Genomic DNA, 23,568 nt, shown 5'->3' with positions numbered 1-23,568 from the left:
AATTGTTCTTTAGGTAGTGAAAAACAGTATTCTCATTAGAAAAACACAAAAATCCAAAAGATTTATCGCAGCAAACCTTCTAGTATTTTAAATTTTGAAGTTACTTTTGGAATAAAGTCGAGTTTTCATGCTATATCAAGCTTGAGCAAGATAGCAAAGGTACAAATTGAGCTCTCTAATCATAACCTCAATATATGTATTCCTGCTCATTAATATACTTTGCACCAGCAAAAATGATTTCCAACATATGTGTTTTGGAGGTAATTAAGTAACTCTGTATAAAAATAAATGCACTTTTCCCTCCTTTCCCCAGTGAATGGAAAACTTCCATACTTTTAAAATGATAATAATAAAAATAATTTTTAAGAGCAACAGCCCTCAACTCTTTGCTGGTGCCTGCCATACTGCCTTTCTTCATTCCATTTTTAGCTCTGCTAGTTTCTTCTTGTATGTCATGATAAAAAGGGAATGTGGGTGTGTAACTTTTGTGTTTGTCCCGTTTCCAAATTTCCCTCTCCAAAAAGCCAACCAAATAAACAAACAAACAAACAAACGAAAAAAACAGTGCAACAAAACACAAATAGCATTCCAACAGTTTGGCAAGTGATGCGTTCACCTGAGATTAAGTGATTTTAGGCAGTCAGTAACAAAATGCTGCTTTGCTGTAATAGTAGAAAGGCAACAAATTCTTAAAAGAAACCAAGAAGGTATACAATCTTGACAGTCTCTTATTAGCTTCCTCCTCTTATCTCTTTTTTCCCCACATTATCTGTTGCGTATCTACTACAGTAGGCTGCAAAACATACAGCAAAAAGGATTGGCTTGAAGGCATTTGATGTTTGTAAATAAATCCACAATTGGATCCAAGCTGAAGAGGTGATACATGGTCAGCCTAGTAGACAATTCTGAGCATGTGCATACGCAGGTAAAGTCCAGGCTATATTAAATAAAAAAAAAATGTCAGTGCGTTTTTTCACGTTAAAGTTTTTTCAAAGCTTTGTTTTGTTCCTTGTTGTGCTGACCACAAACAAGTTTTAAGAGTATCAAGAGTCTGGCAAAAATAGAAAAAAAAAAAAAAAAAAAAAAAAAAAAAAAAGTGTAATAAAACCGCACAACATAAACAAAGAACATGAGAGAAAAAAAAAAAAAAAAAAAAAAAAAAAAAAAAGAAGCTGTAGTGACATCGAACCGCACAATGTAAGCATTGAGCATGTGCAAATTTTCAAATCAAAAGAAGGAAATCATCCCTCTTTACAACGTGATGTCTTGACACGTACGACCATAGGCTAAGAAGACTGCTCTGAGTGTATGTGCCAGTTTTAAAAGAGAAAAGCTTAGATCTTCAAGCATGTTGGAGCAGCCCCAGAATGTTGCTGTAGGCTTCTAAAGCATGACCACTGGTTGTTTCATGTATTCGCCATTTTTCTGGGCAAAAGCAATTCCACTTCCTCTGAAACGTGTCTCCAAGATACTTCTCTGTCCTCAGCCGGAAGAGATACAGTTCGGAACCCACATCAACTTGATTCAACCAAGTGTTCCTTCAACGAGAGGGGCAGGATGGTCTATCATCTGCTGACTGATCAGGATTTGGATCAATCTAGAAAGAAATGAGAAAAAAAGTTTACAGAGTTATTTCATGAGGTCTAGGAAGAATGTAGCAAATGACTACAATTCTGAGTAATAGTCAAGAAATGTAATCAGAGGAAGCAAACACAGCTTGTTAGCATATTATATCCAATTATTGTCTTTTCATACCTGAAATGCTATGTGGGGAGGAAAGGGTGCTGGTACCTATAAAGTACCTGATATTTAATTACTAGATTAATAAGATTTATAAAGGCATGTCTGAATAGTCCCGTATTTCACAAAAATTAACAGTAAAATTTTATCAGTGAATGAAGACTTTTACTCAGTACTTTAGTAGTACTTAATTAAGACCTAAATATACAACGTAAAATATCTTCATAGCAATCATCTCCTTTTGTAAAGTACCCCTTTCATCCTTCTACAAAAAAGTTAACTCATCGCTTCCTCTGACTTTGGAAAAATGAAACGTATAAACAATGCTCTTTGTTTATACAATGTGCAAACAATTTGTTTACTCACATAAACAATGTGCTTATGTGAGGTAATAACTCATGGGTGTAAAATCCCAGAGAGGGCCAAAAACGCAGTGTATCAGGAAATAAAACTGCTGAACCCAAAACACTCAAGAGGTTTCCTCCCACCTTCTTTATCTTCAGAGTGACTTTCATATGCACATATTTTTAATGAAAAGTTGCTTCTCAGAAGTACAAAGAGAATGGTCACAGAAAAGCAAATTGTTGGGTTTAATATATTTTTTACTGAAAGAGCTTTTGGACGAGACCCATCCGCTTGCATCTAAATGTGGAACAACCCAAATTGCCTCAGAAGCTTTAGGTAAAACACACTTTTGAAGGAAAAAAGCCAAATAACTTTTAGTTAAATCACACCCTGAACATATTTTAGCGTTTTAAAAGTTGTAAATTATCTTTAGTGCTTTTTAAAAGGAGGCAGAATTTTCCCACAAATTGCTTAAAAGTGAACTATACTTAGATTGTCATTCTTTTTAAAATGCCTCCTTGGACAGCCAGGAAGCCTCAAATCAAGCCAGAAATGACTGACTTAATAAGCAAGACAGAAATGTCCAAGTAAAAATGTAATGACAAAATCTGTAACAAGTGGCAGAACACTTTTAGCATCTAATAGAAATTGTATGTATTAGAAAATAAATAGAAAAAAATTATGTCTCATCAATAATTCTGAATATTCTATAATCAATGAATGAAGACGATCTCATATCATCATATCCAAAGGAAAACTGACCCTTCCACTTATGGTGTTAATAAAAAAAAAGAGAAATATGATGAATAATTCCCTAACGTTTAATTTGGGAGTAATATTTCAGAGTAAAACAGCTATGTAAATTACAGTAACCAAAAGAAAAAGCTGATTCTAGTAATTTACAGAATTATTTTGGTATCAAAACCAACTCCAAAACCCCTTAAAAATGTGTACTAGTGGCTAAAGTCACTCTGAAATATCCTGAAATTACTGGACACCCCACCTACTCACTCCTTGTCTTTACATACACTGTTCTTCCTGCCTTTTGAGGACTACTCATTCTTCAAAATTCACCTTAATAGTCACCTTTTCAAGAAGCCCCACCTGATGCCCAAGACCTAATAAGCTGCTCCCCAAATGAGCTGTGCATTTTATCACATTATTACGTAATATTTTGCTTCTTAGCTTGTTTTCCTCAGTAATCTGTGGGTTTCTCCTAAGGCCCATGTTTTATTTACATTTAAGTGCTTAGCTGCCATCAATATGAGATGAATGAAAATAGTATAACCATGTGGGAATGTTGTTTTAAGATGTTATCACAAATACATTATTTCTTATGACTGAGAATGTCAAAACATGCAATTGGAAAAGCATCATGAATAAGATAAATTCTACTATTTAATCAGTGTTTGCAAAATGCCAGTTCTTCCTATCAATGCTTGGATATGCAAAATTCTTCCTTCAAAAAATGTGTCACAAGATACAAGTTTAAGAGAAAAAAAATTAGTAATTCAACATGAGGTTAGATCATTATTTTAACTCCCTAATAAGTGAACAGTCTTACCTCTGCGTCAAACTTAGTAAATATTGACGACCCTAATCTTAACTTTTAATCTGTTGTTTTAAATTATTTGTTCTGTTATTATCATGATAATCAAGATCTAATAACATTAAGAAAAAAAAATGCCTGCAATGCTATTTCCCAAGACAGCCAGTTCATTTCATACTTAAGGAGTAGGTACTTACCTCTGAATAAAGAGGTGGAGGCAAGAACCGAAACTCCTGGATATATGCAAACAGTGGTCCTTGGAGCGCTCTCTCAAAGTCATCACAAGCACTCACTGGTGCAAGATTGTTCCGCCTTTGTTCCTCTGTTACCACTTCTGCATAGCTGGGTGGCGCTGAAGGAAAAAGATACACGCAATTCGAACAGCATGTTCTTATGCATGTCAAAATACACAGAATAGTAGGTATTAAAAAGCAATGTCAAGGTAAAATAATTATTGTTTGGTTATCAAAACTATGAAGACATATAATCAAAACTGAATATTAGGGGCACATCTACTTTCTTTAGGGAAAGATTACATTCATCTAGGGTCATAAAATATCAGAGGCAAAATAATTTTCTTGATAATCATAGTAAGAGATTAAGCTTAGATGTGTATTATCAAATTACCTTCAGGTCTTTCAGGAAGTGATAAACTGAGCCAGTTCATATTCATGCTACACTGACTGCTTACACTTGAGGTTCTGCTACCAAATGGATGTAGGGGAATGGTACCGATGACAAGTGGCAAATTAAGAAATAAATCCATAGCTCCAGGAATATCCACATATACCTAAACATTGCAAAGAAATATTAAGTTTAGAATGCCAAGTATAATTTCCTTTTCAAAAACTAATAACCAATTTTAATGTTATTTGAAACCCCCATTTATTTCATTTTATAACTTACATACATGGAAAGTTTCTCTTTCATGTATAATTCTGTATAGTACATTTACATATAAGGTATAATTGTAAGTCAAACTATATAAAAAGTTATGTATTTTATATGTCACTATATATGGAATTAAAAAAATCAAATCCTGGATATAAGACAAAACTATGTCATAACTTTAAGACTTAAAAACAAAACAAAACAAAACAAAACACCAAAGACCTCTTGGGCCAGGCACTGTGGCTCACGCCTATAATTCCAACACTTTGGGAGGCCATGGTGGATGGATGACTTGAGCCCAGGAGTTCAAGGCCAACCTGGGCGACATGGTGAAACTCCATCACTACAAAAAATACAAAAATTATCCAGGCATGGCTACAGGCACACCTGTAGTCCCAGCTACTTGGGAGCTGAGGTGGGAGGATCACTGGAGCCCAGAAAGCGGAGGCTGCAGCGGAGCTGAGACTGTGCCACTGCATTCCAGCCTGGGTGACAGGTGTTTCAAAAAAGAAAAAAGAAAGGAAAAAACCTCTTAAATGTGTACATACCATTAATGAATATTCCACACGGATTATACTACAGTCGAGGATAGAGGGAGAAACTGGTGGAATTTTCAGCAACTTGCCATTCCACGTCTCTGTCTTTCCAGATGATAAGGATTCCCCACGCAAGTTAGCCACAAGCTGTTTTACTTCCTTCATTTTCCCTTTGGCATAGAAGGCCTGTGTTTGGTAAATGGCTGCCTTTGGCACCACCATTCGGGAAGAGCAGTTCTCAATCTCAGCAAATATCTGAATTGATTCACCTAGAGAGGGAAAAATATACACATATCTACTGTTAGAAAAAAACAACAAAAGAAGTCAAGATTCTTAAAGCTAAAAGTAAGAAAGTGCAACTAACATACATGAAAAGGTATCCTAGGAACTGCAAATAACTTGAGTCATAGAAATGAACTAATCAGTAGCTATTTGAAAAAGGAAACTACATTCTACTGTGTGAAAAAAACAAATGGATAAGCACAATTTGTTATTTCACAAAAGAATACTATATTATGTTTATATTTAGTAGTCATATTATAAATTTATACACAAAAGCTAAGTGAAGAAAGTTTTTTTGTGGGAATCTACCTCTTACATACCTGGGGTATAGCCCTTCCTTTCAATTTTGGCACTTAAGGATATTGGGCCTGAGGTACAGAACCAGCAACAGAGTGTCTTTTCTTTTGTGCCTGCTTGGGGTGACTGTAAGAAAAAAATTAGAGAAAAAGGTCAGTGTATGGATTGGTACAATCAATACCAGAATATTTAAAAATATAACTCTAAATTTGTGGAAAATTAAAAATTAATACTGGTTTTGCTTTTTTTTTTGTATCCAGACATACTTCTTATTTTTTAACTAACCGATGGCTTTGAATTATACCATTACTTTTATTTTTATATAAATTTCCATTCAATTAGAAAAAAAAGGCAAAGGGTTTACAGCCTATCCCATAAACATAGTTTTTTAGCTCACACTATTTACAAATATAGTAATTAAAAACCAACCAAATAAAAAAAACCCTTTCCACATTCCATTTAAACTGCCTTAAAAAGGCAGCACAGAAAGCAATCTGATTATAATTCCAAATGTTAACATCTTTCTCTGAGAATATAAAAAAAAATATGTAAAAAAGGAAAATGCCCATTTCTTACGTGCTTTAAAGATGTTATCATTTGTTTAAACCAAATAAAGTTTTAAGTCAAATTTGAATTATTTTCAGACAAATGCAATTAAAAATAGATTTCTTTAAAAAAGGAGTTAAGTTTTTTAATGAAACTAATGATTCCCCATTATTTGACAACTATCCCTCTATTGGAGTAACAAAGTATAGTTCAAATTTTAGATTATGATATTGTCAAGTAAGTGATATTGTATTATAATAAAAGATTACTACTGCTCTTCTTCCACTCAAATCATCCAAGGACCAGATCTGTTTTTTGTTATGGCTGTCATACTCTGAGTAAGAGATACTTCATATCATATACTGGTCTTAGTTTTATATTTACTTAAAGGTACTACAATGTCAAAAATATGACCATATTTTTCATTAATTTCAGTGTTCTTGACTGTATTTAAGAAAATGTGTATTTATGAAATTTTAAAAGAAAACCAGTATTTTTAAATTATAACAACTGCATAGTTTAGGTGATTGATTATTTAATATTTATATGCCAAAAACAAAGAATAAATAATTCAGTCAATTCTTACCAGTAATGAAGGAGTGTTGATATCTATATGCTCAAAGACTGTAAATTCCTTCTTTAATTTTACTGGTAGTAGCCAAGGCCTGTGCAATTCGGCTTTCACCCAATAGCGCACACTGCCATGTCGGCCTTCGAATGAGGTAGCAAGTGGTCTGTGCAGAATATAAAGGTCAATATATTAATTTTATACCTCTTTCTAACAATTACACAGTAGGTCAGAATAGAAGTGTTAATATATTGTATTGTTTATGTTCCAATGAGGTATCAAACATATAATTTAAAAAATTTCCAAAGGGATAAGTCATTGGGGAAAAAGCTTCCTATTTCTAAGTAAGAATAAACAATAAATATCTTTAAAATTTTGCTTTAAAAAGCCAGAAGAATACAATCCATTTAAACTAAGAGGAAGCTACTTTTAATGATGGTGGCAAAATTATGAAAGTTTAATAGACATTTTTTGAAAAGGCCAAGAATTCAAACACAAAGTTGAGAATGGTTTAACTATTTCTACTGATAAATTCTAGACACTGGTTTAACATTCAGACCAAATTCCCTATAGTACTGCACTTCTCATTAGACAGGAATTATCATCTTTTTATAGCAACAAATTAAGGTCTAGAAAAGGCCTGGAATAGTCATTATAGTTTCAAAAATTTCACATTTCATAAGTTTACTGAAAAACTACTTTTGTATCTCTCAGTTTACTCATGTTCTAATTCTTGTTTGGCTGTTCTCTAACTTTACAGGCTTCAGAAGAAAAAGAAATAGTCCTCTTGATCTATGTCAAGAGAATAAAAAAACAATTCTTTTTTAACTGTCAGATTTTACTTGTGGAAGGTTTTATTTTAGCGAGTTCAGTATCTTTTTCATAATTTAATTAGTAAAATACTCAATGTTCACTTATTTACAAGAGTGCTAGCTTAGATTAGCATAAGAAACATTGGTGTTTTCATATTTTTCTTTTGCATTTTAGACCCCACATTAACTTGTATAGCAGAGAAATAAAATCTTAAACTGTATGCTAATAGTTATCCAAAATTTATGTTAAATGACTTTGGTTTACAGATAGAACTTTTAACATTAAATGACGCTGAAAATACTCAGGCCCCATACTGGCCTTATTCTATCAACAGACTTTAATATTTTTCTCAGAAATTAGATGAGGGCATTATATTCCAAATAAAATTCTCAAATAATATAGTAAATAGAATTTTCTAAAAAATACCATTTATGACTTCTCTCTCTCTATATAACATCTCAAGCAATAGAATTAACAAATGTAGAATTATGTACATTTGTCACCTGACAAAATCTTATGTAATCTATTTATTCTCCAGAATAATCACCACAAGTGCCATTTTGCAGGTTTTAATATTTGCTAAAAGGCATTATTTTTTTAAAAAAAGTTTGTATCATCTCTTCCAACAATCTGTCATTACTTTAAAAATATACCACTTTCCTTTTTCCTTTCTTACTAGATTCCAAGTTTTATATTAATGTATCCTTGATGTATGTTTCCTTTTAAGCTTGGATCATATCTCTTGTTTGACCTTCCCAATAGTTCTTTGTACAGAAGCTATTAAGTTCATATCAGAAGAACAGCATTTCTAAAGTTAGGATATTCCTAATTATTTTTACTTTTGAAACTTACTGCTATTGGTTAGTATTAGCAGAAAAGGTAGAACACAGAATTTTTTATAAATTGAAGCTACTAAGACTTGATAGGGTCTATCTTTTCTCATAATTATAATTGATAATAAACTAAGTATAAAGTGGTTATTATTTGACTAGCACCTTCCAATTCACTCATGTTAAAGGAAACCCTATTCCTATTTTTAAAACCTCATAAACCTTAGCTTAGAATACTGAAAATTGAGTATACTTTCTATAATTTTGCCACGCTAGATTAAAAATAGCTTCTTATGTTTAATATATTGTTTTCCTCTAGCAAGTTTCAGTATGAAAAGGGTTTTTTTTCAACTAAAAGTGTTTAAATTTAGAATACTTAATTTTAAAATAATGCTCTGGTCATGAGTACCTATAAAAATGCCTATTATTTATAATACTTACGTCTGTGGAAGCTCGAAGCTGAATGCATATTCATGCCTTCCTGAATGAATAGTGTGGAAGCCTTCTTCGGAATTATCATCATCTAAAACAAACATAAAAAGAAAACAAAGAATTTATTATTCAACATTTACATACTCCGCAGGGTGGCGTAACTTTAAAGATGCTTACATAACAATTAAGACCACAAAACAATCTTTGGAGTCTGAGATATCTGAGTTCTAATTCTAACTTCATTATTTCCTCAGGACAAAATAAAAATCCCGTCTTCAGCTGCCTTATCTGTAAAATGGGGATAATGAATACTCACACCCCACAGGCTTTTTTTTTTTTTAATGGAAAATGACCCAAACTGTAAAGCATCTGTTTATAAAATAGTATATATACTCAAAAGGCTCGGGTCTCACATCATGGTAAGATAACGCTATCCTTTGTCTCCAACCGTTTGCTTAAATTTATCACATTAAGACTATAATGTATCAAATAAAAACTGTTCATGCAACCCTCTTAAAATATGTCAGTTTAGGGGGAATAATACCAGATGTGAATAGAATAAATACTCCAAAACCACTAGAAAAGTTTGTCAAATAGATGGAGTAAAAGAAAAAAAAAAAGCCACACATACTGATTTTAATGTCAGTTTTATAACTAAAAATAATTATTTATTGACCTAAAATGATCACAACACTGGGTCCTAGCAACGACTAAAATTCGCATAAACTATACCTTAGATAACTACAAAGAACCGCATTTAGGAGGTACCTGCTTATAAGGAAACAATATTGTCCAACATCCTTGAAAAAAATGAAGTCTAATTATTAATAGTTTCCAGTTTCTATAGAAAAGGGATGACCTGTCATTTTACAACCAATTTTTTGGGTCAAATTTTTTTTCAAGTGGCATGAAAATAAATAAATATAATCGAAAATATGGGAGGGGGTTCTAGATCATTAAAGTGCCTATTTAGCGTTCTAAATAATTACAGAAATATCTTTTAGTTTTCTTGGTGTAGAAACCTTTACGATTAGCCCCCAGAGTAGAAAAAACTGGCACATTATTTAACTTTCCTTCAGCAAAGTATTGAATATACACAAAAAACGTAATGCCTCCCTGATATTAAATGAGAAAAGGGGGGAAAAAGCATGTATACGTCCATACTTTTATTTAAAAATCATGGTGATTCAATTATGTCTCCATACAATTTTCCTCGTCCCCTGTGCAAATCCCCTGAACGGATTTCAGAACCAAAAACTAGCTGATGAGCTGGGGGCCATTTAAATTCGCTCCCCTCGAAGGCGCCCAAAGTTCGCCTTCCTCTCCCTTTCTTCCCTCTTCGCTCCCTTTTTGTGCCAGCTCAGCAGTCTCATTGAGGCGAGCGGCGGCGGCCGCGCCGTGGTAAACAAGTGCCGAGCTGTCAATCAAGAACTAGACCGGAGCAGGAGAGGACCGGCCTAAACCGGCGCGAGCAGATCCCAGCCGGCCTGCCCGCGCGCCGCCGCCGCCGCCGCCGCCCGCGCGCCCCGCTATACATACGGCATACGTCGCGCGGCGCTCGCGCCCGTGCCCGCGCAACCTAGCCTGCTGGCCGGGGGGCGGGGCGAGCGAGCCGCGGCGCTTCCGCTTTACACGCCTCAGCCGGCGACCGGTTCGATCTGGCTCGGGCCACTCTGACACCTTTAGTTTCGGCGAGGGATATTGGGGCGGCGAAGGGGAGGCGGGGGCCCGAAGGCTTCGGAAAACGATGGTGGAGGGGGCAGAGGATACCCGTCGAAGCCCCCCCACCCACATTTCGATATTGGAATCACTTTCCTTCTTTCCCGGGCCAGCCTTTGCTCTGTCCCCTCAGGTCAACTCAAGGTAGACAGTGTGGCGACTGGAGAGGTCGGGGAACAAGCTTTGTTTCAGTTAAGGGGAAAACAAGCGTTCACAGGAGTCCCCTGACACCTCCCACCCAGAAGATAGCTAACGAGGGTCCTGCCAACCCTTCCCATCCAACTTCCATCTGAAAAGGATTTTCTGTTATAAAGTTGAGTCCAAGGCCATCCGGCACCTGTAAGGCCGGCAGGAGCGTCTGCCCTCTACTCAGTTAAAGCCTGAAGTCGTTTCCTTTCGATGGCCCTTAGGAGGCCCAAAAGAGGGGCGACAGAACGTGACGTGGCACGGGCCGGGCGCCCCCAGAAGCTCGGGAACAAACGTGAGTACGGGCTGGGTGGGGGTCGCTCTGGAGAAACCTTTACCGGCGCACGCCGGTTTCCTAGCCTCGCCCCAGCCGCGGCGCGAGCTCACTCTCCCCACCCGCCCGCGCCCAATCCAATCAGCGCCTGCCATCGCCTTAGCAACAGGCTAACAAACCTGGCTCCGCCTATCCCGGGCGCCCGGGGCGGGGTCTCAGTTACCAGGCTAGTTTGAGAGCTCCCACTTTCAAGTCATTGAAACTATTCCAGACTGAGCTCGTCTACGCGTTGCAGGGTTTGGGGGGCATTTTGTTGGGGGTGCACGGCATTTAGTTTTCTTTACCATGAAATCATGGTGCAACTAATGAAATTATATTGTCCTCACATCTCGTTGTTCTACTTTTCCCCCATTGCAAGTCTCAACCCCTTGAAGAAAAATCTGTTTCTTTCACCCATTTCATAAAAGGCTGCAATATTCAGAAAGGTACAAACACGAAGTCATCTATCTGCTTTTCAACAAATACCAAGACTGTCATTAGGCATTTGCATCTCCTATCAGTGTTAACGCTTGGAGAGATTAATTATTTCAGGATGCAAAGTACCTGTATCTAACTACGAAAATCCTGCTAAAGAACTGAGTTCACCTTAATAGTTTCAAAAATAATGCATTAATACTGTCCCTCAAAGCATCCTTTATTTCTCACTTGCCTTAGTTCAGTCATCAGCACTCCTCCAGGATGTAGGCTTTTAATATAAAAAATAAGGTAAAATATGTCTCTAATTTTTTTCTGAAAAATCGCCAACATCTGAACTAAATACTGCATTAAAAAGGAGAGGCACAAAAATTACATAACCAGTTTTAACATTATATTCTTCTTGGGCTAGGAATTAAGTCATCGCCACCACCTGACGCGTGTAACCAATCTGCTGAGAGCAGAACAAGCGCCCCTCCTCACCACCCCCCAGAACTGGTCCGAAACAGGATTGAACCGCTTCTAACAAAGGGTGGAAACTTAGAAAAACAAGCCTAGAGTCTCCTATATTTCCACAATGTAACCATTTAAACAATAGATTGGAAATCTCAGGACTCCTTCTCCCTTTGACAACCCTTTATCTCCCTCTTCTAACCAAAAATCAAATCCCGTGTGCCCTATACTTTTCAATTCCATTTGACTGGCATGGGTTTCATTGAATGCACGTTCCAAAGTTAGACATGGTGCTCGGAAAAGAAAATTACTGATCCTAAATGGTTTCTAAAACTGACTCGATACCTATCATAATGACAGATAGTCATTCCTTTAAGGAATGCTGGGTGTAAATTTTTAAAGGAATGGGAAAGAATAGAGAAAAAACACGTGGGGTGTTGATACCATATGTCAAAATAAGCCACAGAAACCTTTTATGAAAGAACAGTGATCAATTCTTTAACGTCTTTTGCATTCCAATATTAAAAATGAAACACACGCATTAAGCCTCTTAAAAATGTTATTACATTTCTTGATCGAAGTTCAGTTTTTACATCTTAGGTTGCAAGTAAAGGCAAAAATCTAGACTGCAGCTTTTACCAATTCATTTGAAAATATATTAGTAAAACGATTGAATTGGATTCAAGCAGAATTTATAAGTAAGGTGCAAATGGACTACAAGTGCGTGTGGCACAGACCGAGCCGGGTATAGAGGTAGTTGAATAAGTGTAGTTTGCAGTCACTTTGCAGATGCCTGCATGCATTACGGCTTAACACACGATGAACGTCAAGGAGAATCCAAATCTTCCAACTTTGCTAACCTTTCTCAAACTGCTTAGTTATGCTAGGAGTAGAATCACGTTAATTCAGAAAACTGAAAAGGTACGTTTCCAAAGAAAATGAATCCAATGACTTCTGAATAACATAAAAACTTACCTCTTTCGTGCCCAATTAAGACGTCTTTATGGTTGAAATATTCTACTTCTTCAGTGTAATTCTGTGTATAGGCAGTATTGGAGCCGGCGTTTCTAGATTCAGTCCAGCGTACTTTCGCATGTCCTCTTGCATGAATTTTAAGAGATTTTACTCTGATTTCCCCAGTAACTTCTAAATTTACTCTTCCTGAGACGGTATCCCCACTAGAATACACAGGGACATTGCTGTCATTAAGACAGTCAAAGCTTATTGTCAAACTCTTCACCTTTCCCAGCACCATGTTTATAACAAAATCTATAAAAATATAATGTAAGACAAAAAAGTCAAGATCGCATATAAAATGTGATCTTCACTTAACACTGATCGATATTTTTGCCGTGCAAAATGCTTGCAGGCCGGATCAGTGATTCTCTACAAATAGTTCATTGAGATTTCTTAAAAAGTCAGGGCAGCAGAGGCTGCTGCTCCGCGCTCCCGCTCGTCTCAGTGGTCTCCTTACAAAGACGGGCGGCTAAAGGCTGCCAGCTCACTTTAAGAGCAGCTTTGTGAAAAACAACCCCAGTGCGCAGGCGCAGGTCGCGGCTGCTGTCCGCCCTCCCTGCGCGCCCCCTCCCGCGCCGCTCCGCGCCGCGCCGCGCTCGCTCCCTTGCCCGCTCGCTCCCGGGTACAGTAGGTGTAGAGCTAGGGGAAGGAGATACTGGAGCTGCCGGCCGGCTGAACCTGACTTCTCTTCACTGTGGGCTCCTATTGGTAGGCAGGCTACCGTATACCCTCGACGTGCTATCTGGAGTCCGTTACCGAGCGCACTCTACTAGAAAGATAATAGCAGAGTGGGGCGTGAGGGGACAAGGGCTGGGTGGGGAGTTTACAAAGCCAAGTAAGGATAAACTGCAGTGACCAGCCCGAAGCGTGCGTTACCGGCACTGCAGCGTTTTGCCAACTGCCTGGATGGGAAGAGGAAAAAGTGATGTGTGAAGAGAGATGGGGGAAGGGAGAAACCGGTTGGGCAAGCGACCGATTGTTGAGCATAATCGAATTTCCAAAGAAAGCGTAATAAAACCGGACAATAAATATTGTTCATAGACAAGAGCATACTTGGCTTGGATTTTTTTTTTTTTTTTTTTAAACCAGTACTTTGTAGGCAGGGTGGAAACGAACGCAGTCTAGGTCAAAGGAACCTTAATCCTTTGAAGCGCGAGGTAGAGAAGCAAGTACAATGTAATCAATAGGCTTTGCTGTCTCCTCAACTTCTTTCTCCTACGTTGCTTAATTAGATAGCACCGAAAAACAACCAAGTTGTTTCCAGGATGACACGGGTGGGGGCTGGGGGGAAGCTTGACCACTTCCTCGAAGGAAGAAAAAGTCCTTTTAAGACACCACCTACGGCTAGATTTGCAGAGTAAGACATGATTACAACTCCTGTGTCCAGAGGAATAAGAATAGAGTTCGGCCTAAAAAAGTACTACCTTATAAAAGGCGTATGACATAGTGGTTTAGCTGACATATTGTTTGCAACAGAATCGGAAAATCTTTGTTAGAAATTAGTGAAGCGCATAAAATTGTTTTTAAAAAGCATGATTTGGTATATAAATAGGGATTAACTGTGTGAAGCTTTAATTTTCGGCCGATAGCCTTGGACCATTTAACGTAGTAATTCTCATGATACATCTTAAATATAGGTACATTTCTCTTTTTATTGTGAATGTTTGGTAAAAAATAGCAGTGCTTTCGTCACACCACACTGGGATTCAGAGCATAACAGCATAAACTCATCTAGATTACTGGCAATCAACAGAACTGCCTTACAAGAGAAATGTAGAAAGAAAAAATATGAATCTGGTGCTGTATCTCTCTCTATATATGTATGACCAAAAATACTTTGGAAGATTTTTGGCTGTCCGTGTCTAAACATTTTAGATTCTTTTGTGTAGTGTATTTGGATAGGTTGAGCCTATGAGTCACAATAAATTAAACTTATTGGTCTTGCTGTTTTCTTTATTTCAAAAGAAACTAAGCTTTTGGGGGTTGGATTTTAGTTGACAAGGCAATATCTTGGAATCAGTAGTAATATATAAAGAGTAGTTGACAAGGCAATATCTTGGAATCAGTAGTAATATATAAAGAGTATAAATATGCAAACTAGACAGTGAGCAGGCCATTTATTTCAGAGTTTAGATCGCTATGCGTAAAATTATAAATTTGCATATTTAAGTGGGAAAAACAGTCTAATCTTTTCCCCACCTCTTGGTTGACACCTGGTGGAAATTCTAGGTAAAGTACCTGGGGCCTTGTACTAGCTTTGATTACAGATACTACTTGTGTTTTTTCTCCACCTAGTGGTAGAAGTGGTGAATTTCCTAGAATGACAGCTTTTCCTCAGCATAAGGTCAATGATATTTAATAAGCATTCAAAAACCACTGAGCAAGGAATGGATTTAAAAGTGTAGTCCACAATGAATACATAAATTCATTGCACATTTGTGTCTACATTTATGTTAAAAATTATTAAGGGTTAGTGAAAACCTGAATTCAGATTTTTTTAGTAAAATTTATTTAATTAGAATATAACTTATTTCAGAAAAAATAAGAATTAGCTATTTAAATACACCAGAATTGCATTTAATAAAAAAGAACTCTAAGATTTATTTGTAGTTTGGAAAATTGTTTTAAAATATTAAATGTTTCATTCCTGTCACTGTATAGTACATTATTCTTTGTGTTTGAAGCTTTCAGGATCTTTTGAATAGTTGTCTCTATTACGTATTTTGCTATTTTTAAAATTTTCTTTTTACTGTGTCTTCTTAAATACTTAGGTAACTGGCAAATTTCCAAGAAATTCTTACCAGCTGCCATTTTCATTATATTTTTATTTTTTGAGATGGAGTCTCACTCTGTCGCCCAGCCTGGAGTGCAGTGGCACAATCTTGGCTCTCTGCAGCCTCTGTCTCCCAGGTTCAGGCGATTCTCCTGCCTTAGCCTCCGGAGCAGCTGGGATTACAGGCACGCACCACCACCCCTGGCTAATTTTTGTATTTTTAGTAGAGACAGGGTTTCACCATGTTGGCCAGGCTGGTCTCGAACTCGTAGCCTCAAGAGATCCACCCGCCGTGGCCTCCCTGATTACAGACGTGAGCCGCTTGCGCCTGGTCTCTCTTTATCTTTTCAGTTCTTAAAACAAAAACAAAAACGCTTGGACCAGATTTTGAATGTTTTCTCTTGTCGCTTTCGTAACTTCCCCCTTTCAGATTTTTTGTCTAAATATCTACTCCTTAGACAGCTTGAAATGCTGTACTGTAGACATTATCTTGGGCTTCTCAGCTTGCTTCACTGGGCCATTATTGTATTTTGTATTATATTTAAACAATTCGTCTTTACCATCAAGGCTCTTTCCTACTGCTCTCCAGCCTACGTCTCATATGCCATCTCCTCCTACTCATCTGCTAACTCTCTATAATCCTGTCAAGTACATCTTCTGTCCCCTTTGTTAGCTTGTCTCACTGTTGCGAGTATGCAGTTACATGTGCTTTTGGTGCCCAGAATAACATCCCACTACTATGTTATCTCCTTTGCTTTTTTCTACTCCCTCCACTAGATGCAGTTGGCACAACTGAGTAAAATTCCAGCTAGACTGAATAACTAGCTTCCCATCCCCCTTTCATTGCTTCTTCAGAGTTTAAGTAGGAATCTCTTTTTATATTAACTTTTTGGGTTTTGAGTCAAATGGCTATTTCACCTTAATATAGTCAAGTTTGAACTCAATCTCAAGAACTCTATCAAAGACTGATAAATGATCATTGCTATCAAGTTCTATGATATTAAGGAGATATGTCAAGATTACTGCCAAGTTTGGAGTTTTTTGCATATTATATCAACATGCTCAATATTTTTATTTAAAAAAAAAAAGGAAGCCATCTCAACTGGAAGTTTTGTGTTTGGTTGAAAAAAAAACCCTACCAGTAGTCAGAATCTATTTCATAAAGAAAAATATGAAATCTATGCTTAATCTATTTTAACTAGCAGCTGATAGGCTCGAGTGCTATGGGACTAAGGGGGATTTTTTTCCTTTGGTCTTAATTCTGTATTTCAAGATTTTGTAACTCTGACTTAACCTTTAATATCCTCACAGTGCAGCAAATTTGGCATGCAGACTGGATAGAAGATTTGCTATATTATTAGCAAAATGAGTAGTATTCGTTTTTTAGATTTGAGAGGTATTACAAACATAATGCATATTAAGTATGAAGAACATAACATATGTTTGTTATGTTCTTCATACTTAATAGACTTTTAAATATGTTATGGATTTTGTGATAAAACTCACTATCAAATTTGGATTCTGATCTCCTTCATTAATAAATAGTATAATTTGTGTTACGTGAACACCATTTAATCTGTTATACTTTATTTCTTGATTAAAAGAAAATCACCCATAATTCTACTGTCCATCCATTCAGAGACACCACTGTTAACATTTTGGTGTATTTCCATCCAGATGTACAACTAAAGAAAAGCATTGCCAGTGAAGCTATGACAGTGCATATTATCATGTAGAAGATGAGTTGGTAAAGTTTATTCATCTAAGCTCAAATGGCGTCTGGTCTACAGAAAGAATTAGGAATGCTAAATTTCTGAACTATTTTTTAAATTTTGACTTTTGACTATGCACAACTTTATATACTGAGGGTAAAATTTTATTTGCTATAATAAAATATTTTCTGGCTGAGTGTGGTAGCTCATGCCTATAATCCCAGAACTTGAGAGGCTAAGGTGGGAGGATTGCTTGAGTCCAGTGGTTTGAGACCAGTCTAGGCAACATAGCAAGACCCCGTCTCTACAAAACATGCAAAAATTAGCCAGTTGTGGTGGCATGCGCCTGTAGTCCCAACTGTTCAGGAGGCTGAGGTAGAAGGATCACTTGAGCCTGGAAGGTTGAATCTGCAGTTAGCCGAGCTTGTGCCATTGCACTCCAGTCTAGGTGACAGAGTGAGACCCTGTCTCAAAAAAAATTAAAAAGTTTTTTTTTCAAACATTTGATTATTTTATTTTTAGACAGCTCTGTTGTGCAGCTGGAGTGCAGTGGCACAATCTCAGCTCACTGCAACCTCCTGGATTCAAGAGGGGATTACAGGCCCACGTCACTTTTTGTATTTTTAGTAGAGGGAGGGTTTCGCCACATTGGCCAGGCTGGTCTTGAACTCCTGACCTCAAGTGATCTGCTTGCCTTGGCCTCCAAAGGTGCTGGGATTACAGGTGTGGGCCACCATTCCTGGCCAACATTTTGATAATTTTATATAGCATATGTAGCTTATATAGCATATCTATTTGGAAACATTTTATTCTCCCAGGGATGAAAGGGCTGAAGAGACCCATTAAAGTCATTAAGTCAACCCCCTGCCTTTAAGCAACCTGAGAACCCATTCTATTTTTGTTTTTATTTTCTTATTTATTTAAATTTTAACTTTCATTTTAGATTCAGAGGTACATGTGCAGGATTGTTACATGCGTATACTGCATGATGCCGTGGTTTGGGGTATGATTGATCTCATAACCCAGGTAGTGAGCACAATACCCAATGGGTAGTTTTTCAACCCTTCCTACCCCTGCTCCAGTAGTCCCTAGTGTCTGTTATTCCTATCTTTATGTCCGTATGTATCCGGTGTTTAGCTCCCACTTGTAAGTGAGAATATGCAGTATTTGGCTTTACGTTTCTGTGTTAATTCACTTAAGATAATGGATTCCAGCTGCACCCATGTTGCTGCAGAGGACATGATTTCATTCTTTTTTTATAGCTGCATAGTATTCCATGGTATATATGTACCACATTTTCTTTATCCAATCCACCATTGGTGGGCGTCTAGGTTGATTCCATATCTTTGCTATTGTGAGTACTGCTGTAATGAATATACAAGTGCATGGGTCTTTCAGTAAAACAATTTCTTTTCCTTTGGGTATATACCCAGTAATGGGATTGCCAGGTCAAATGGTAGTTCAATGTTTAGTTAATTGAGAAATCTCCAAACTGCTTTCCACAGTGGCCGAACTAATTTACATTCCCACCAACAGTATATAAGCATTCCCTTTTCTCCACAGCCTGCCAACATCTGTTATTTTCTTATCTTTTTTTTTTTTTTTTGAGACAGAGTCAGGTTCTGTCACCCAGGCTGGAGTGCAATGGCATGATCTTGGTTCACTCTAACCTCCACCTCCTGTGTTCAAGAAATTCTCTTGCCTCAGCTTCCCGAGTAGCTGGGACTACAGGCCACCACACCTGGCTAATTTTTGTATTTTTAGTAGAGACAGGGTTTCACCATGTTGGTCAGGCTGGAATCGAACTCCGGACCTCAGGTGATCCTCCCACCTTAGCCTCCCAAAGTGCTGAGATTACAGGTGTGAGCCACCACACCCGACCTTTTTTGTCTTTTGTAATAAAATATTTTCTTGATGGATATTGAGATTTAGTGGTAAAGTACAACAGAAAAGAACCAGTTCCCAGTTTTTAAATATCAAACTTACATATAGCTAGCTGGAATTTCATATTCAATACCTTACCTGGAGATATTGCCCTTCTAGGTATCCACATTTTCTGTGTTGATGAAGGGCATCACTATTATAGATGATTTTTTAAACCCTAAAACTTGTTATTTACTGCCACTAACTTCTCAGTACTGTTTAATGGAATATTTTTCCAACAGTTCGCCACGTAAAGTTAGTTTTATGTACTATTAATTATTATCTTTATGTTATCATAATTTAAAAATTGTAAGGGAGAATTTTTGCTTCTCGCCTATCCTTAATCAGCCCGGTTTTTATGTTACTGTCTTTCCTAGTGTTGGGGACTTTTACTTGAAGAAGTAGCCATTGCAGCACTATTCACAATAACAAAGACATGGAATCAACCCAAATGCCCATCAATGATAGACTGGATAAAGAAAATGTGGTACAAATACACTATGGAATACTATGCAGCCATAAAAAAGAATGAGATCATGTTTTTTACAAGGACATGGATGATGCTGGAGACCATTATCCTTAGCAAACTAACAGAAACAGAAAACAAAATACTGCATGTTCTCACTTGTAAGTGGGAGCCAAATTATGAGAACACATGGACACATAGAGGAGAACAACACACACTGGACCTTTCAAAGGGTGGAAGAAGGGAGAGGATCAAGAAGAACAACTAATGGATACTAGGCTTAATACTTGGGTGATGAAATAGTCTGTACAACAAACCCCCGTGACATAAGTTTACCTATGTAACAAACCTGCACTTGTACCCCTAAACTTAAAATAAAAGTTTAAAAAAAGACTGGCCAAGGTGGCTCATGACTGTAATCCCAGCACTTTGGGAAGCTGAGGTGGGCAGATCACTTGAGGTCAGGAGTTTGAAACCAGCGTGGGCAACATGGTGAAACCCCATCTCTACTTAAAATACAAAATTAGCTGGGCATGGTGGCAGGCGCCTGTAATCCCAGTTACTCGGGAGGCTGAAGCAAGGAGAACTGCTTGAACCTGGTGGGTGGAGGAGGTTGCAGTGAGCTGAGATTGTGCCACCACATGCCACCGTGGGCGACAGAGTGAGACTCCATATCAAAAAAAAAATAATAATAATAAGTAGGTGTGATAAAGGAACTGTTTGCCAAGGGAAAGCTGTAAGGAGGAGGGGCAATTTTAGTTTGTTTGCTGAGAACTCGCTACCCTCAGAATTCTAAGTATTTTGTTTCAGGGTCAGGAAACAGGTTAGGTGACAGCTAAACCTTAAAATCACACATTTAATCTATGACCTAGCAAATTCCCTTGATAATCAGCAATTTTTTTTCTGTTCTTTTTTTTTTTTTTTTGAGACAGTCTCGCTGTGTCACTCAGGCTGGAGTGCAGTGGTGCGATCTTGGCTCACTGCAACCTCTACCTCCCAGGTCCAAGCGATTCTCCTGCCTCAGCCTCCTGAGTAGCTGAGATTACACCATGCCTGACTAATTTTTGTATTTTAGTAGAGACAGGGTTTTGGCATGTTGGCCAAGCTGGTCTCGAACTCCTGACCTCAGGTGATTCAGCTGCCTCGGCCTCTCAAAGAGCTGGGATTATAGGCGTGAGCCACCACACCTGGCCCAGCAATTGGTTTTATATTTATTATTTTTGTAACACAAATGTCTTTTTGGTTCAAGTATAAAGTACGTTTTTAAGCCAATACATTTTAGTGGAAACATGAGGCAACTGAAATTTCTTGCTCAAAATTGATATAATATTTTGTAGTTATGTATAAATTTCAAATTATTTTGCTGAAGAGAATGCAATAGAAAGGAATTTAATGCTTTATTAGTTTGGACTTTGAAACATATATGAAGGAATTTACGAGCATAGGGATATGCATGCTATTGTAAAGATGCATATAACAAAGTATCCAAAGTGAGGAACAGAATTAAATCATGAATAATTTACAGATGAAAATAATTTATTCAGTCCTGGTCTTTAGAAAGTGGGAGTAATGTTTAGTAAAGCCAAAATATTTTTGGAAGTTCCAAAGGAAGGGCTCATTAAAATAATAAAAAACTAATACTTTTTTTTTTTGGTAAGGTACAGGTTAAAAACAAAATTTGAAAGCTAGAGTAGATATCATTTTATCTAATAGTCCCAATGTCCAAATCATCTTTTACGGTTAGAAATAAGGAATACTTTATTTGTACTGGTGGACCATTTGATTAGAAATAAGTCCTTTAGCTTTATTTTTATATTTATTATTTTGCTATTATTTGGGTCTGTTTTGGTAAAACTTGGAAGAAGCCTTCAGAAAAGTCAGTGTATAAGAATACTCGGCTGAGCCTTGCTCATCTTTTGGGTCTTTCTGCCAATGAATGAAGAAGAAGAGAAGAACCTTTAAGACTGAGTCCCTTCATGGTCAAGTGCCCAATGGGAGATTGTTGCAGGGCAAGATTGTAACGTAGATTCTTTTTTGGGGGACAAAGTCTCATCTCGTTCTGTCACTGTTGCCCAAGCTGGAGTGCAGTGGTGATCTCGGCTCACCACAACCTCTGCTACCCGAGTTCAAGAGATTCTTCTGCCTCAGCCTCCCGAATAGCTAGGATTACAGGCACCTGCCACTACGCCCAGCTAATTTTTTGTATTTTTAGTAGAGATGGGTTTCACCCCATGTTGACCAAGCTGGCCTTGAACTCCTGACCTCAAGTGATCCGCCTCCCTAGGCCTCCCCAAAGTACTAGGATTACAGATGTGAGCCACCATGCCCGGCCGATTGTCACATAGATTCTTGATGCTTAAGAGGATAATATGGGAAAGAACAGAAGGTGATACTGTTAATTCTATTTATAGTAGTAACCTTTCTCATTTTCACAAGCCCTAGTGATTTTGTGTTCTAAACACTTTGCTTTTTTTTTGGTCTGTCTCTGCAGTGATTCTTGATTTTACTTTGTAAATGTTTTTGTTGTCATATGTTCATTTGCACATAATTTGAGTTATTTAAAATTTGCTGGTCACCCCAAATGAAATAAAACGTTGGCCAGTAGCTAGGAGATAGTGGTGGCGAATAACTGCAAAGATGGTTTAGTGAACTGCATAAAAATCACCAAAACATCATTAAGGAAGTCCCATCAGGGGAGCAGTATGAGAGTGAAGGGCAGACAACGATATGTCTCCTGGTAGATGTGGGGACAGAGAGGGATGAGAAGACAGTCGTATTAGATAGTCCAGAGACACCTCAGGTTGTTAGGCTCACATTAAAGAGCGAACATGAGGCAGGCATGTCTGGTAATGACAGGAAGTCAAGAAAACTTTTCAGGGGATTGGGAAGCTTGGCTGATAACCAATGATGAGAGGAGTGGGAGGAGTGGCAAGGGGTGGTGGAATGAAGCAGTTTTTTTCCTTTCTAGGTGTATAGGACATGGATACATTAGCTAAGAAGTCCAAAATCCATGAGGTTATTTGTTGACTGGGATGTATGTGCGTGAGAGAGAGAAAGAGATCACATCATATTAACAGCCGCAATAATGGCATATTTTATGGCAGGCACTGTGCTTTTCACTCATTATACTGTTTGGTCCTTTTAAGAGTTCAATGAGGTAAATCCATTTTATAGAGAAGAAAACAGTCTTAAGGTGATTAAGTAACGTCCCCAAACTGAAACAGCTAGTAAATGGTAGTGGTAAGATTTGAACCTTTATTTTTGATCATTAGGCTGTAGTGCAAGCAAGTACTATAGCACTATTTATCAATAAGATACGGCCCTTTCTGAGAAGGTTTCTGTAACCATCCTCCCCTCCCTTAGTTTGGATATGTTTCTCTTTTGTGTTCACAGCACCTTTTAAAATCCTGTTCCTTAATAATTTTATACATAGTTTGTACATATTATCTCTTCCATAATATTCTAAGCCTCTCAAGGGCACTTTCCTTGTCTTATCTAGTGCCCAAATGTCAAACATTTTCATATCTCCAACACGTAGCATAGTGCCTGTCACATATGCACTCAATAAATGTTTATTAATATGCAATAGATTGATAGTGGAATGTTATCTTTAAGAAATTTTTCATTGTATGATTGTAGACACTGATGAGTAGTTTTTCTGGATAACCACATGAAAACCACGAGACTGATGAATTAAAAATAAGACTTAGGTTCAAACCATCATTTTCATAAATGTATGCTG

General features: G+C 37.4%; 1 protein-coding gene and 1 long non-coding RNA gene across 5 annotated transcripts in view; one reads left to right on the top strand and one right to left on the bottom strand.

Moving 5' to 3' along the window:
- Positions 1 to 1,143: 1,143 nt before the first annotated feature.
- ARRDC3 (arrestin domain containing 3) lies at positions 1,144 to 13,422 on the bottom strand. 4 transcript variants are annotated; one of them, XM_032156836.2, is made up of 8 exons: positions 12,911 to 13,422; positions 8,839 to 8,920; positions 6,773 to 6,920; positions 5,664 to 5,766; positions 5,074 to 5,330; positions 4,262 to 4,424; positions 3,832 to 3,986; positions 1,144 to 1,597 (listed from the first exon to the last, which is right to left on the bottom strand). In XM_032156836.2, the coding sequence occupies exons 1-8, from the start codon at positions 13,188 to 13,190 to the stop codon at positions 1,541 to 1,543; spliced, it is 1,245 nt and encodes a 414-aa protein (XP_032012727.1). In that variant the 5' UTR covers positions 13,191 to 13,422; the 3' UTR covers positions 1,144 to 1,540. The 4 variants fall into 4 exon arrangements, with proteins under 4 accessions (XP_032012727.1, XP_058296704.1, XP_058296705.1 ...); XM_058440721.1 differs by lacking the exons at positions 6,773 to 6,920; positions 12,911 to 13,422 and adding exons at positions 9,598 to 9,629; positions 9,994 to 10,278; XM_058440722.1 differs by lacking the exons at positions 6,773 to 6,920; positions 12,911 to 13,422 and adding an exon at positions 10,886 to 11,023.
- Positions 10,455 to 23,568, top strand: part of LOC116471008 (uncharacterized) — a 40,561-nt gene continuing 27,447 nt past the window's right edge. The window contains exon 1 of the long non-coding RNA XR_004248709.2: positions 10,455 to 11,029. This is a non-coding gene — a long non-coding RNA (uncharacterized LOC116471008). The remainder of the gene's footprint in view (positions 11,030 to 23,568) is intronic.

The sequence above is a fragment of the Hylobates moloch genome, unplaced genomic scaffold (genome assembly GCF_009828535.3).
Source record: "Hylobates moloch isolate HMO894 unplaced genomic scaffold, HMol_V3 SCAFFOLD_6, whole genome shotgun sequence".
Lineage (NCBI taxonomy): Eukaryota > Metazoa > Chordata > Mammalia > Primates > Hylobatidae > Hylobates > Hylobates moloch.
This window is presented reverse-complemented; position numbering and strand designations above follow the sequence as displayed.